At 29.0% G+C, this 17,280-nt stretch overlaps 1 protein-coding gene across 2 annotated transcripts in view; it reads right to left on the reverse strand.

The window, feature by feature from the left end:
• The window catches only part of LOC100201352 (uncharacterized), a 71,148-nt gene extending 59,209 nt beyond the window's left edge, over nucleotides 1-11,939 (reverse strand). For both annotated transcript variants that reach the window (XM_065807172.1, XM_065807171.1), the window contains exons 1-2: nucleotides 11,170-11,939; nucleotides 10,926-11,076 (exon numbers count right to left, since the gene is read on the reverse strand). In XM_065807172.1, the coding sequence (XP_065663244.1) occupies nucleotides 10,926-11,076; nucleotides 11,170-11,496 (478 nt within the window). In that variant the 5' untranslated portion in view covers nucleotides 11,497-11,939. The remainder of the gene's footprint in view (nucleotides 1-10,925; nucleotides 11,077-11,169) is intronic.
• Between the last annotated feature and the right edge of the window lie 5,341 nt (nucleotides 11,940-17,280).

The raw sequence follows: 17,280 nt of genomic DNA on the forward strand, positions 1-17,280 counted from the left end.
AGGAACTGGTCCTATTCACAAAATTAATGGAATTATGGACCGCTTTGTTTACAAAGATATAATGGAAGATGTTATGTTACCACATGCTGAATGGGAGATGCCCCTAAAATGGATTTTTCAACAGGATAATGATCCCAAACATACGTCAAAAGTTGTAAAACAATGGTTCAAGGACAAGAACATCACCATAATGGAGTGGCCTGCACAAAGCCCTGACTTGAATCCCATAGAAAATTTGTGGGAAATAATTGACAAGATTGAGCGTGCAAATGTGAAGACCAGTGAGGAATTATTTGAACAAATCGAGAAGGCCTGGCGAGAGATTGATATGAGAATTGTTGACTCATTAATTGCTTCTATGCCCCGAAGAATGAAAGAAGTAATTAAAAGTAAAGGAGGTCCTACCAAATATTAAGTTAACTTTTGAAGTTTTTTGAAAAATAATAAGTTAATTTTTGAATTTTTTTTAATTTTCAGTCGATTTTTTGAATGTCCACCTTGTTTTGTCCAAAGAAAAATGTAGTTTGTTAGGGAAAATGTGTTTTAAAACTTTTTTAGTGATTTTAGTATGATTCAAAACTTTTAAGTTTTGTTAACAACCTAATAAACTACATAAAAAATAATATGTTCAATTGTTTTACTAGTTTTTTTTAGTTTTGATCAACTTTTGTTCTAAATTTGAGTTTGTCCACCATGTTTTGTCCGATACTGTAGGTGCCCCTACGCTGAAGCAATCGAGAACAACGAATACCTCTCTAACTTTTCGTACATTTTTTTACATGTTTGAATTAGAATACATCTCAAAATATATAGGTATAACCTTAACATATACAAAAGACCTTGAATACAAATAATTACGAAAGAAATTATTTGCTTAGCAACTTTGTTACTTTTGCTTAGCAACGCAAATATTGCAAATAAGAACCCAAAACACAGGGTCACGAAATGACTTCTAATATGAACTTCATGACCCTAAAAAATTCTTTTGGGGTATGGTAGTGGGGATATATTGGAGTGTATTAGAAGTGATTTTGAAATCTTTTGTCATCATCCGTAGAAGAAAAATCCAATCAAAGTTTTCTATTATTACTGCTCTAAATAATGACTTTAAATTTCATAGAAGTCTCCATTAAAAAAAAATTGACATTTATTTATTCATTCATGTGCATTAAAACACTCTATTTGCAACCAAATATTAACAAACAAAAACATAAACATTACAATTTCTTTAGGAAATAAAGCAATAAATTGATTTTTAGCTATGAAAGTCTGACTTTCGGGCAATTCCACATCAAATCACCCAGTCCATTGAACCATGTATCTTCCTTTTGTGTTATATTTTGACACATTATTCCTAATTATAAAAAAAAATTGCATGCAAAATTTCAGCTAAAAAAGTTTAGCGGTTGACAAGGTATTGCAATTTTAATACTGAACTGGTTTCCCAAAATGACCCGGTTTTCATAACACTCTGAAAAAACATTTTCCTTAAAATAATAAGAAATAAAAATGGCAAAAACATGAAAATGAACATATATAATGTTTTGATGCTGAATTCAATAAATGTACTTAAAATGCTCAAATATAAAAAGAACATGCATAAGAATTAATAAAACAACTAGTTTCTATAAACCAACTTTGGGGCCCAATATCTCAAAACACTTCCATCAAAAAAAAATTTTTTTTTGCTGGTAATATTTTCAGCTGTTTATAATCTTACTAGGCACAAAAAATCTAACTGGAAAAACAACTAAAACATACGGAACTTTAATTTCAAAGATGTATTACTTTTTCAAGAAATTCCCAAAAAATATTTGTAAATAAAATAAAGTTAATCGTAATTTAAAAAGTTACTTAAATATACAAGATTTGTAAAGGTATCAAAGACGAAAGTTATTTTGACTGTGTTTGTAATAGTTTACAATATTGCTCCCATTTTACTTTCAGTTCCTCTATTTCAGCATTTTCAAACACATAGTTTCTACCAGAACTAGAGCAAGCTTGTGGAACAGATAGTTTTTTCAATATGTTGGTGTTTGGAATAAAACAGTAGTCGTCTCTTTCAGGCCAGTTAAAACAGATTGATAACCCATTTGGATGAAGAAACTTAACTTTAGCATCAACTTCTTCTAAGTTGGTTTTAGTTACAATGCCGATCCACCACTTATCATCACAGACTACAGCGACATAACAACCTAAAGTGACAGTATCAAGTTGAGATATGTCTTGTTTCTTTTTAAGATTGTGGATTATTGTATAATTAGTGTCTGTACTACACCTCTTTGCCCCAACCTTGTTATCTACAAGATGTATTAATTGATGAAAGCTACGAGTACCAGGTAGAGTTGTTACACCAGTGTACCTTTCTTTTTGCTCTTCACGTTGCAATTGTAAGTCCAATCCCTTTATGTAAATGAAGTTAACAACTTTGATTTTATCAATACAAAATTCATACATAGCTTCTGATGTGAGAATTTGGTTTCTGTACGGTCGTTTTAAACTTTCTTGCGCTGTTAATCTTTTTACAGTACCACCAATCCCATCGCATGGTGACTTTCCGTGGGACGTGGCAAAAAAGTTCCATTCAATTTTAAGGCAAAATTCGCTCTCTAGTTGGCATAGATTGTAAAAGCTTTTACAATTTTTGTACTGTCCTGCGCAACCATCAATGAATAAATGTACTTTGGACAGATTGGAAAATTTTATTTTTAATATTGGTATGATTAGTTGGAATATTTTGTACACATAAGTTACATCATGTATAATGTCATCTGATATAAAACAGTAAGAAATATGTTTCAGATCACCTTTATCATCTTTATAGTATATGACTAATGGATGTAAAGAACATTGTTGGGTGTTCCAATGATAGCTCTGTATTTCATCTTGGACAACAAAAGCATAATTTTCAGCAAAGTCACTAATAATGATAATGTTTGATTGATCCATATATTGTTTCAGTTGGTTAAGGTACTGTGATTGAGAGTGAGCAATAAAAGAATGAGCTTGTAGCTTTTCAAAACAAGATGCTAATAGTTCAACAAACGTTGGAACATCAGCTGTTAAACTTAATAGTGTTGCACGGTCAGTAGTTTGCCATTGCTTGTAGTGTATCTCAAAATCATCTTCGTATTCTCCAAAAATCTTATACAAATATTTGGTGAGGGGTTCTTTACCAGGACAATCATCACACTGTGCAAGCATGCATTCTTTGTTTTCTACTGAGCAAACGGTTTTTGAAAGTAAGTCTTTATACTTTAGTCCAATATTTAAAGCATCTACTAGCAATATGGCATTTTTGTGATGTGAACAAACACAAACAGAATGTGTACCACTTGCACCTGGCAAAATGCACCACTAAGTGAAGCAAATTTTGAGTAACTTATTTGTATTTCTGGATTGTTTTCTTTGTATAATAAATATAGTTCCTTTAAATTACACAAAAGCAGTTTTTTTTGTTTATGGACGTTCTTTTGAATGCTAACATAATCTTTTTTTCTAGGCATAGTTCTACATAAATCACTTAAATCATAAAAAAGTTTAACAGAATCTTCTATTTCTTTTTGTAAGACTTTCCCTTTATACAAAGGTGAGATAGCCAACAATCCTTTTTTATTAAAAAGTTGTCTAGCCTTTTTTGCTTGGTATTCTGTAACTGCAAAGTTATTTTGTACTTCTAATATTGACCAACTTGGGGGTGCCATTGTTAGAAGTTGAACAATAGTTCTTTTGTCAGAACATAGAATTTTTTCTTTTATCAAGCTCATAATTTCATCAAAGTTTTCAGCCTTCTTTTTAATGTCATTTGGTTCATAACGCAGTTTTGAGGGAACATTGAATTGACTTTCAGTTTTTCTAGTAAGGTTACTTACCATTTCGTTGATGCGCGCAACTTTTCGCTTTCCTTCTGAGAGTATATGTTTTGATGACTTTGAATGAGATTTTAGAGGAGATATATTAAAATTTTCAAGTTCTTCATTGATCTCCTGTCTTTTTGATTTGAATGATGATATTAGAAAATTTTCATCTTGTTCACCCTGACTTTGCTTCTCTTCTTTAAGATCTGCTTTTTTGGCAATCTTTTGCTTACAGGGTTTGCAAAGTTTCTTCCCAGGAGCAATATTTAAGCTACTTCTCATCATGTCTTGCGACTCATTTATCGTAACTACTCTAAGATTTTCTAAAAGTAATTGAATTGTATATATAATTGCATATAGCTTTATGTATATTGTATATAGTATAATTGTATGTATAGTTGTATATAGCTTATCTGCACAATTGTAATAACTTGTAATAATAAACTTTTACAAAAGTTGTCAAAATTTTAAAAATAAATGCATATCCATATCACACTAATTCAGTTTTAATATAAAACAAAACAGGATGTTTTTTTTAGTTGTTAAGTTCAAATAACTAAGTTATCATACAATTAAGACTTCCTTAAATATAACAAAATTGTTTTGTTTTTTTAAGGAGTCTTTTAACTAAATATAATATTTTACAGAATTCTTTTTGAAAGTTTTTTAAAATAGCTCATTGAAAATTTGATACATCTTTGAAATTAAAGTTCCGTATGTTTCAGTCGTTTTTCCTGTTAGATTTTTTGTGCCTAGTAAGATTATAAACAGCTGAAAATATTAACAGCAAAAAAATTTTTTTTTTTGATGTGGGTGTTTTGAGATATTGTGCCCCAAAGTTGTTTTATAGAAACTAGTTGTTTTATTAATTTTTAAGCATGTTCCTTTTATATTTTAGAATTTTAAGTACATTTATTGAATCAGCATCAAAAAAACATTGTATATGTTTATTTTCATGTTTTTGCCATTTTTATTTCTTATCATTTTAAGAAAAATGTTTTTTCAGAGTGTTATGAAAACCGGGTCATTTTAGGAAACCAGGTCAGTATTAAAATTGCAGTATCTTGTCAACCTCTCAACATTTTTAGCTAAAATTTTATATGTTAAATTTTCTTTTTAAGATGCAACAGCCAAAGAGGTTTTTTAAAAAATTTAAAAACCCATGGTTCAAAATTTTCTAAATTTTGGGTGATTTGATGCGGAATTACCCTTTCATCAAAAACTTCAATATTTTTTTCTGAATGACCTAAATTACTTCTTAGTTCAACTAAGATCTAGACTTATATATAGATTCTGACATATAGCACACATAAAAAAAATGTAATTCTCTCTTTCTTTCAAGTAATGATATCAAAATGAATGTTTGCTGTTGTAATCGATCAAACAGCTTTGAAGATTCTTTGGGTAGTCTGGGTGGTTGCTAGACCTTTTGAAACGTTGTCAATGATTGTTAAAGTTGTGATGCAGCGACTCTGTTGCTTGTTCTAAATACAGACTCAAAGAGCGGTTATGCCGGGTAATAAACTGGGGAACATGGAAGAAGATTGCATGTTTTTTGGGAGTGATGCTTGTGTTTGGAAGCTTGAGGTAAGAGTCTCGGAATTCCTCAATTAGTTCACATTAGTTCTGTTGAAGTGTTTACCAAAACAGGCGTGAACAACTGCATCAATTTTTTGGAATGTATCAATGAATGGTAATGTCAAGAAACAAGAATTTGCCTCTGCAAGTTGTTGAAGCTTGTGACTTTTTCTCAAAAGCTTCCTGCAATCATTTCTAGCAAACTGTCCTCCATGAAATGTTTGTTGTTGAATGTTTATCATCTTTGGCCACTCTGTTGCATTTTGCCATAATAAACAGAGATTCTTGAAGAGGTGGTTGACAATGCCAAGTAGAAGGTGAAGTTCCATTAGTGGAATAAACTCTAAGATGAGTGTATCATCTGATAATCTGATAGCAGGCTGATGCACAACAGAAAGTCCCGTGCTCTTTTTTTTTGTCATTCTGAATAGATCTAAAAGTTCAGAGCTCACCACTCTGATGAAGATTCTTAGACTCAATGTCACACTAAGTACAAGGATGTGTACTGGAGTGAGACTGTAAACCACAGATGATGTTAGCAAGTTTCATGTCACATGACAACACAAAAGACATTCTTTTAAGGCACAATTTGTCAAGAATTTGTTTCACATTAATATACTTTTCAGGTAGATTTTCTGAAACAGCTACCAACAATTGGCGTTTCACATTTGAATCTTTGAAAAGAGGCTTTTTGGATGGTGGGAAAACATTCTGTGCTTCTAAGGCAATTATTCCTAGAGAAACTTTCAAGAAACCTCCTCCATCTATTCCAATCTTTATAAGTTCATTTGACTGTGGACCTCAAATTTGGATGACAGTGTTTCTCAGAGCAATAAGATCTTCGCAGTTCACAAGTAGTCTATTGGACTCCTGGCTGTCAGTTTTGATTGTGTCCACAATGTCGCAGGTGACAAACAAATCAGAAAGGTGCTTTCCAAGTAATTTAAACTATTCCCCAAAGTTTTTCTCAACTAAGCGATGTGGAGTAACTTGGTTGAGAGTTGAAACAAGCTTGTTCATTCCTCTGTTAGATAAGCCAGTCTGATTTTGAACTTGTAAGAGCTGTTGAGCATTTAAAGTGGATGTTGGTGGAAAAAGTTGTCTTTGCCTTGAAGATCCTAAAATTAAAATTATTTCTTTCATTAACATTCATTAAAAAACGCTGAAAGATTGATTTTTAGTCAGAGTATTCATACCTGGAGTGACTGGAAGATTTCTTCCCAAAGGCTAAGGCGAACTGTGTCATGAGAAGATGGTGTCTTGTTGGCAATCACTGTAGCAGCCACCCTCTGAGCAGCTTTTTTATCTTTAGTTGCAGCTTCAGGGAAGTTTTATCTAAGCATTCTTTTGGTGCAGACATGGGGAATAACTCTTCCAATCAGTGAAAAGCATGCAGGGTTTTTTAACAGCTGGCAGTTCTTTTGGTGGATTGGTTTGGTTAGTTGGCTTGACTGGTTCTGGGCTTTTGAACCATGCTTTCCCAACACAACAGATCAAGCAATCACAAACTGATTCTCTTGTTGTTGCCGAACTTTGATTGTTTGATAATCAGGCAAAGAGGGAAGGTGGACATCTTGACCTGCCTCTTTTCTTCTAAGAATAGTGCGACATTTTTCACAAACTCCAACTGGAACTCTTTGGTCTTCAAAATTGATTGGTCGGCCAAAGACTTTGGGGCAGCTTTCAATCATAGTAGCAGTGAGTTGTCTAGAGGATTTATTTAACCAAAGAAAACATACAGTTTTCCTGTTTTCATCATGACATTTTGCTTGATTAGGCATTTTAGAAATGTTGATTGCACTTTGGGTCTTCCTAAAACTTTCTAAACAAATGCTGTAGCATTCAGCCCTTTCCCGAAATTTTTCAAATAAATAAACAATGTATATAACTCATGTAAAAATGTAAACAATATCTCTATTTGCAACCTTTATGACAAAATATAACAAATTCTTGCCTTAAAATAAGCTTTTTATTTGCTTTGACTTCACAAAAAAACTTCGAAAAATGCTCCAACTTCAAATCAATTTTTTTTCCACGGACGATGACAAAAGATTAAAAAATCACTTCTAATACACTCCTATATATCCCCAGTATCATACCCCAAAAAGATTTTCTAGGGTCACGAGGCTCATATAAGAAGTCATTTCGTGACACTGTGAAAAGTTTGTTTATTTTAAGTTTATGTTTTTGATCATATTTTGAAATCGTGCTTTATTAAAGCTTTAATAAAGCACGATTAAGCGAACGAGTTTTTTAACATTGTTTTTTTGTTTTTTTTTAATTTTTATATCTTTAACGATTTTTATTTTGATCCTTGAAACCTAAATTTTTTTTTCTTTTTTCAACATAATCATAATAGAGGTATCTTTTTTGTTCCCAGGCTCTTATAATCGCAACTTTTGCAAAACATTCTTATTTGACAAGTTTAAACATAAATGTTTGGAGTTTGCTTCATGTCTAGAAGTTAGTTATCTAAACATCAAAACATTTTGCACCCGCCCCTGTCTAGAAGGACAGTTATAAAATAAACTTGGTGTTAAAGATTACAACAATAAATAACACAGAAGAAAAAGAGATGATTTGGTACAAATGTATAAAATATTAAAGAATTTAGATAGAATAAACTTGCGTACCGTTAGATTTTTAAAGTCCTAAAATAAAAGGTAATCAAAATACATTTCGCTGAAAAACTTCTAAAGAATAAGCAAATACCAATCTATAAGGCTTTTTCGCAAATCAAAGCAAATCATTAAAATCATTTTAGCAATTATTTCAAAAATATTAGCTAATCAAAGAATCAACCGTTTTTTCTAAAAAAGAATAAAGTTTTGTTTTCTCATGTCTATGTATTTTAACCTCCGAAATGAGGGGGTTGTAAATTTTGCATGGTCATAATTTTTGTATTTTACAATATTTTTGAATAAAATTTAAAAACTGTCAATGAATTTAAGTTTAGTATAAGAGTAGTAAGAATAAATTAAAATAAATTTTAAAATTTTTTTTCAACTTAAATTTTTAAGGTATTTTTTGTTCCCGGACCTCCATCATCTCCATTATTGTAAAGCCCCGTCATTTGGCATAGGCATGAACATTCTTTAGTTTGGACTCAACACAATACGTGAAAGTGTCCTATCTGAAATATCAAAAGATTCTGTGGGCGCCCCTGCCGTTTTGTAAGTCGATATATTCACGCCTACCCCTATGTGTCATAGAGGTTGACAACGACCATGAGACATTAATTGCAATCATTTGAAATCGACAACAATTAATGACTTAGTATGTCTGTCGTCAATTAAAACTAAAACTAAATATCAATGTTCTTATAAAATAAAACTAAATATTAATGTCCTTATAAGTTATTGAAAAATTTTGATAAAATTTTTTTTGAGTTCAAAAAGTTAATAAACTTTTTATTGAAAAATTTTTTGAAAAATTTTATTGAAAAATTTTGATAAAATTTTTTGCTGATATTGAAAAATTATTGAAAAATTATTATTATTGAAAAATTAATTATTATTGAAAAATTTTGATAAAATTGTAAGCTTTTATAAATTGGCATTAGCAAGTTTTTAATCCATACTAGTAATGAGTTTGGTGGTATACATTGCTTTGTTTTGAAAGAAGCTACGTTGGCATAAGGGGTTAATTAAGGTTTTTCGTTTTGTTGCTAAGGCGTTTCTTAGATCAAAAATATTTAGCAACTCTTCAAAAATCCAACTTTTAACGTTTTATGTTATTAAACAATGGAAGATAATTATATCAAATGATAGAGGATAAAATTTGAAAAAAAAAAAGTCCAAAAATAAAGGTAAGGTTTCAAAAACGAAATTTTGACATTTTTTTCCAAAATCAGTATTTTTTATTTAATGTACCACCTTAAATCTAAGAGATGTATTTCAGATTAAAATCCGTAAAGTTTAGGTGTAAAATTGTTTCAAAGCTGTTTTTCAAATCAAATTTAATCATTTCCTATAGTTGCAAATAAACTTATAACATGACTAAAAAAAGGTAAGGTTCCATAAAAATCAATATAAGGACCACTCTTGTTTTATATTTATGCTAATGATTTAGCAAATAGCGTATCATAGATTACTTTGGTTTTATATAGAATTTTAAAAAGCTTGGTATATTTTCAGATATAATATGTTGTAATGTAAATATATTATATTGTTATATGTGTTATAATATGGATATATAAAAATACAAAAATATATACAATAATATAAAATATATAAAGTATATAAGATATAAGATGGTATAACAATTTTCATTAAATTGAAAATTGCAGTAGTAAAAATTCTTCTGGCTTAATGTTAATTTTTTTTATTATTTTCGAACTGTCATTTTGTTTCTTCAGCGGTTCTCTGCGCTAGATTTCAAAAACTCCGCGTTCATTTAATTTTTAGAACGTCTTTTATTTGTAAATTTTGTTAAAAGCGGAATTTTTTTATTTCATATATATGTATGGAAAATGCAGGTGTCTTTTTAATTTTTTTCGGTGTACTTAATATTCAATAACTAACATAAACTACGCATAAAATCATTTTGTTTAAACATTTTGTTTGCTTTAAATGTGCAATATCTCGTGGTCTAAGTAAAACTATATTAGAATATCTATTTAATATATGAGGTGCTGTAAGAAAAATTATATTAGATTATCTCTATTTATATAATTAGGAGATGATTATTATGATTATGTAATTAGGAGTTAATTGTAAGGAAATTAGGAGATAATAGAAGTTAATTGTAAAGAAATATTTGTAGGTAAATAATTAGGAGATAATCACGAGTTCATTGTAAAAAAATATTTAAAAAAATAATAATGAGGATATAATTAGGAGTTGATTGTAAAAAAATATTTGAAAGTATAATAATGAGGATATAATTAGGAGTTGATTGTAAAAAAATATTTGAAAGTATAATAATGAGGATATAATTAGGAGTTGATTGTTAAAAAATATTTGAAAGTATAATAATTAGGATATAATAAGGAGTTGATTGTAAAGAAATATTTGAAAGTATAATAATTATGATACAATTAGGAGTTGATTTTAAAAAAATATTTGAAAGTATAATAATTAGGATACAATTAGGAGTTGATTGTAAAAAAATATTTGAAAGTATAATAATTAGGATATAATTAGGAGTTGATTGCAAAAAAATTTGTTATTACTTTTAAAGTTAAAAACTTTTTTTATTTTGGAATAATAAAAAATGTTTTTTTAATTTTGATGAGCAGTTGATGAAAACAACCGTATTTTTTGATTGTTTTGAATGTTTGTTTGAAATTTCTTTTTTAAGTTTATTACTAGTAAAAGCTAAAATTTGTACCGGTTCGTTTTAAAAAACCAAATGACCTTTTATAAAACAGCATCCGATTACATAAAATCACCCATCGACAAGTGACTTAAATGCTATTATGTCACAATAAAAACGTATTTTGTATTCAAAAATATATATTTTACTTAAATATATTTTTGAAAGTGTTACCTCCATTTTCAACTAACCATTTTACCATTGCTGAGTAATTAACAGAAGCTGCAACATGGAGAGGAGTTCTACCATAGTTATCTGTTTTATTTAAGTTTGCATGATGATCAAATAAAAATTGCGCAACTTCAAGAGGCCACCTCAAGGCTGCCTTAAAATAAAAAAAACAACTATAATTTAGACAAAAATATGGGTATGGATGAAAATTATGTTGAAAATAAAATCTATACAGTAAAACACATACTTCGTGCATTACGGTTTGTCCAAAATCATCGGCATAGTTTACATCTGCACCATTATTAATGAGTACTTTAATATAATTTAAATCTACAGTTATACTTTCATCGCTACAATGACCAAGTTTTGCAAAGTATATAATAAGGACTTCACTTCCGGCATTTTCCTCTTTTTCCCCGTGTGTTAAAAAAGATTCACTTAGCCCTAATGGAACAATTTTGTCTGTTTGCAAATAACTAAACTGTTCTTCGTCGCTTATAGGTGAAGGTCCTTTTCGATATAATAATTCATCAGTCACTTTTCGTTTGAAGAATAAATTGTTTTCACAGCTCATCTTCCTTCATCAGTGCTTTTTTATTAGCGATCAGAATTTTTATTTAATTTTTGTGACCGTAAAGCGGTTAAGTTTAATTTAAATTTTTTTTTGAAACCATTAATAATTTTAGCGCTGCATTAATAAGATTGGTATTTAAAGCGTTTCCACTGTATTTCTTTATGTATTTATGAACTGCATCTTTTCTTTGTCTTTCACAGCGTCAACAGCATCTTGCATTTCAATTCTTTTAATTCTATAATAGGATTTACAGTTGAAATCGCACTTTTTATTGCTCCAAATAAATGTTTTTTTTATTTTGATATTTTGTTTTATTAAAATTAAAAACAAGTACTATGCTTTTTTCAAAGTTTTATTTATTTTATTTTTAAAACAAAATTGTATTAAAAAAATTAGTTTTTAAATATTAGTAGTGACGCACTTTTTATGGATTGAAGTATGTCTGAACTGACTTGACTACAAAAAAGATAAACTCCTCGGTGTTCCATTTATTTTCAAATAAATATGGTATTTCGATAACTAATACCATTTTTGTCGAACAAAGCATATTGACAACCGTCAACAATGAATTGAAAAACGATTGTCATTAAAGTTTTCATTCATTTTATAATGCAAGTTACCGTTCGTTTTAAAAAATTTACTTATATTATTTATAATTTTTGTTTTTGTTTTTTACCTCATATCTTGTTATATTAGTTAAATGATAATACGCCCTTCAAAATTAATTTTTTATACTTTTGTTCGATATGACATAAATATTTATCAAAATGAATTGAAATGATAAAAGCAATGTTTTGTATTCAATAAGTTTGTATTCTTCCTTGAAAAATACACTTCGGATAAATATTTTTTTTCAAAAGAATTGTTTTGACATTATAATTTGATTGTGGAAAGTCCTAGAATATTTGATGGCGTTTCTGTGGTTTATGGTTTTAGTATTTTTTTTAAATCAATTTTAAACAATATCTTTTATTTTTGTAAAACTTGTAAAATGTGTAACATAGCTCTATTAATAAAAAAAACGCTCTTCAATTGTAAAAATAATTTTCTAAATGACATTTTTGAGGCATATTTGTTCTTTCATGATTCTTATAAAGTTTAGAATGAACCTCCATTAGGGGGGAGGAGGGTCTGAATTTTTTAGACATGTTGACAGAGGGAGGGGGTGTCAAGATAAATTGATGTCAACAATGTTACTTTTTTTAATAAATTTACTTACTTAAAAAAATAAAACTTAGACTGCATTTGCAGTCCTGTGTTACATACTCGCTAAACCTTCAGTATTTTAATAAAGCTTTTTATATGTATTATATTATAATACTTATAATCTTACTTTTTTTAAACTGTGTTGTGCTTTAAGACCCGACACCTGCAGAACTAAATAAGTACACACGTGATGTTTACTCGTAACACTAATATTAATTCAATGTTGTTGTTGGTTGGTCTGCTATGCAAACAAAAAAGATTTATGTAAGTAAATAATTTAAACAATATAATGAAGGCCGTTATAATACTAATTTAGATAATATAATGTTGACCGTTTAAAAGATATAATGTAGACCAAGGTCTACATTATATTATTTAAACATTTATACCAGGGTCGGCAACCTGCGGTTGATGCGGCTCTTAAGCCTCATGCACAAATATTAATATAATATTGAAGTAAAGATCTGGTAGATAATTTGAAAAAAGATTTGAAATAAAGATGTTGATAGCTTTTTAAAAACTGTGTTTTTAAAGTGCTACCAGCGTCTTTATTTCAATATTATATTAATTTTGTGCATGGAGCTAAAGAGGCGCATCTTGACATCGAAAGAACCACACGAGGCTTGTTAGCCGCAGCATAGTTTATAGACTTAACTGGTTTGGAAACTCCATAAAATCTATTGTTTAACCTTTTGACAAAAAATAGAGCGTAAATAAAGCGCGACCGTGCACACAAACTTTTTAACGGTGTTAATTGTTAAGTAATATTGTAAACAGACCAATCACAGATCGGTCTGTTTACATTTTACAGATTATCTGTAGTTATTGTTTAAAAGTGAATTTTTTTGTTTATCAAAACATTGATCAATGTTTATAAAGATAATATGCCAGAAGAAAATTGCAGTATAACGAACTGTGGAACATCAAGAACATGTGGTTTTTGAAGTACTATTAAACCTGAAAAGCCACAGATCGTGCTGCTTATTTTCATGGTCTTACCTCCAAGTATACATACCTATTACCTAGTATAACTATTTTAAAAAGTATTAAATATTATTGTTTTAATATTTTTATATACTTATATATACTTGTCAATAAAATTGATCACATTTACCTCGCAAGATTTCAAATTGCAACTTTGAACAATCTAAAATGTACTATTTAGCCACCAAATTTTCTATCGCTTTCAGAGGTCCCAAATTATAAACACTTTATTAAACAACGAACTAAAAAACTATTCTCTTTCTTTATTCAAACAAAAAACTTATTAGTAATGGTAATGAATTAAATTCTTTAAGGTTTTTTTTTTGGTTTTTACTTTTTTCAATATTATTTTTATTTTTCTATTTTTAACTAATATCTTATTAATTCATCTCTAAATTTTCTTTAAGTTTTTCGCATCAGACTTATGAAGGCTTGACAATGACATGTAACTCAATTGTGGAAGTTTTAAGGTTTCTGTTAGCAGAAGGCATGTCTTATGAACTTACTAATAAATTTTGTCAAGACCCAATAGAGAAATATTTCAGTGCTCAAAGAAAAATAAAGCGCCATTTAGATAACCCTGATGCTAAACAGTTTGGATTCAATGTTAATGCAATACGCATCCAAAGAAGAGTTTCGCTTAAAACTGGAAATACTAGAGAAATACTTATATTACAACATCTTTTTATATTCAAAACTTTATTATTTTTCTTTTAGCTCGTATGATTTATATTTGTACGTATTTGTACGTATTTGTACGTACTCCTTTTTTGCATTGTTCTCCTGTTTTTTTTATTGCTTTGTGCTTATTAACAATGTCTTTGGCAAACGAATGACTTCGAACTTTAAAATATAAACCTAGCATTGAATACAAAGTAGTTTTTTGTATATCTTTTTCAATTTTTAACTCGCAACTTTTAAGAATATCCCTGTAATATTCATCCATATCTTGATCATACAATGTTTTTTTCGTCAATGAATCTATGTCTATGCTTTTAGTTAATTCTGACTGCTCTGTATATACCCAAAATATTTTTTCTGCTATAATTAACATTTGCTCAAACTCAATCGATATACCAGTGAGTCCTCCCCGGTTAAGAGCATTGATAAGCTTTTGGTCAGCAATTTTTTCGTTTCACACTGGCAGCTTTTAAATATTGACATTGTTTGTTGTATATCAGTGTTATTGCTTGTTCGAAAACATTGGATTTTTTTTTTAATTTATGGATAATGTAGCCTCCAAGATATTGTAATCAGTACTTTTCTCTTCAACGTATTGTTTGACTATTTGATGTCTTTTTATCTCTAACACTAGATATATTAGTCCTATAATAAGATGCAATGCTATCAGCAATTTTGCTTAATAATAATGTTTCAGCATCTTCATATTCAGCACCACAATTAAAAATTTGCTTACTGGTGATTACTATTTTGCCAAAATAATCAGGATAAAACTGATTCAAACTTTTTAGAGAAATTTTATTGCAACTTTCAATTATTCTATCAAAGTGAATCTTGTCCTTTATCTGGTCAATCTGAAGTTTTTTTAATAACTTCAATCATATTATCACCATAAATTGAGCTTTCTGTAATCTTGCAAGACACTTTTTTTAGTAATGAGAACAAGTTCTCGGTGTTAAAATCTGCATTATTAGCTGGCTCATCAACGATAACATTGTTGGGGAATGCTTTTTAGGATATGCAAATGCCCACCTTTACTTCTGGGCATTTCCAAAAAATCACGCACGGAAACTCGTTTATGTTTTGACTATTATTTTATAATAATAAAACTAGCGATCTCCAATTTGCTCTCATTTAATTCTAACCTATATAAATATTTTGTAAACAAAAAATGATATACATTAATAATGTTAACAAAGATTAAATTAAGCTTGAAGCGGAATAAAACAGAAAAACTGAAATTTTAGTTACTAGATAAATAAACTTTAATTCCTCAAAAAATATAAGTTTCAGCTTTAAATATTTTTTTTTTAATGATGTTTTAAACATTAGTAAAGCTTTCTAGAAAGTTACAGGATTGCGCTATTTATCACAGAGTCACAGTAATCGTTTAAATGCAGTTCATGAATAATCACGCACGGAAGTCAAGCATGGAAGAATGTGTTAATTTCATGTAGATATTTAAAAAAAAAATTGCTTTTGAGTATATTAAGTGAAATATTATGCTTCTACGACTCATATTTAATATATTTTCGATGAGAAATGGCAGTCATCAATTATATCTAGCTAAAGTATAGCGTTTTGAAAATTGTTGTTTATTTTCAAACTGTAGCGATATTATTAAAAAAGTAAAATGATCAAAATATAAATATTTAATTTATTCAGGTAGCCTAAAATATGATGAAAATATTTTTGTTATCAATGTTTTTTAAGAAAATCAAATAGTACGAATATTGCTTTAAGTCCCAGCTTTTAATTGCTAAAACAAATAAAAATAAAAAATCACACACAGAAATGGAAATCCTCTTCTACAAACTTTGACACATACATTACATGGGAAGGATCCAGGGCTGAGCTAAAAACGATTTTAAAAACTAATCAATCAAACACCCAATCAATTATTTTCCAGTTCTATCCCAATTATTTATTTTTCACTTAATTGGATCACTTTGTAAAAAACGTTAAAACAAATGTTTGTTAATGCTATGTAAATGATTTACAATAAAGAAACATTACTTTTCACTTTTAATCTTACTAAAAAAAAGTACTCACATCTTCGACAATAGCTTCAGCATAATTTTCAAGTTCGCTATCTTTTTTAAAACTTTCCATTATGAGATCACTATTAAAAAAATAATCATCTTCTTTCTCTAAAGCAATTGTAAATTTTTGTGTTGTGCACGGTCAATGTCACGTGATCACCTTAGATTAATTTTTTTACGCAAAACACCGAGTTTCCAAACCAGTTAAGTCTATAAACTATGGCCGCAGGTTGCCGACCCCTGGATCATACAGTTTGTTAAATGCATTTTTCGTTATTCTAAACTCTATTAGAAATAATTGGTTTTTACTATGAAACTGAATTGTGTCTAAAGTTAAAGTGAGGAGGATTGGCACACTGAAGTGTTGCATTAATTTGAAATATGTTTATAATTTAAACGTGTAAGGTGTATACATTTTTGTGAAAACTTTAATCTTTATATTTTTGTTCGGAGTAAGTTTTTGTTGTTATAAACTGAAAATAATTTCTTAAGTTAAAAGTTTAATAACTTTTTTTCTATGCCTTTTACTTTTATTCTCTTTTTGTTCAGAGGAAGCATTTGTAATTTTAAATGGTTCTCTAAATAGTTCACTTTTAATCACTTTTTCGTTGTAAACTAGTCTATTCAAAATATATATATATTTTCCATTTTAATTTTTTTTAGGGGGAGGAGGGGGGGATTAATTGAATGTTGACGTAATTTTTTATTGGGGTCCCTGTAAGCTTGACAAGATGTTGACAAGGGGGATGGGGATGTAAAAGTTGCCAGAAAATTGTTGACGTAATTAATGGACAGCCCCTTAAACGTTAATAGTCAATTCATGAAACGTTTAGAACGAACCTCCATTAAACGTTAAGGTTCAATTCATAAA

The sequence above is a fragment of the Hydra vulgaris genome, chromosome 10, assembly GCF_038396675.1.
Source record: "Hydra vulgaris chromosome 10, alternate assembly HydraT2T_AEP".
Lineage (NCBI taxonomy): Eukaryota > Metazoa > Cnidaria > Hydrozoa > Anthoathecata > Hydridae > Hydra > Hydra vulgaris.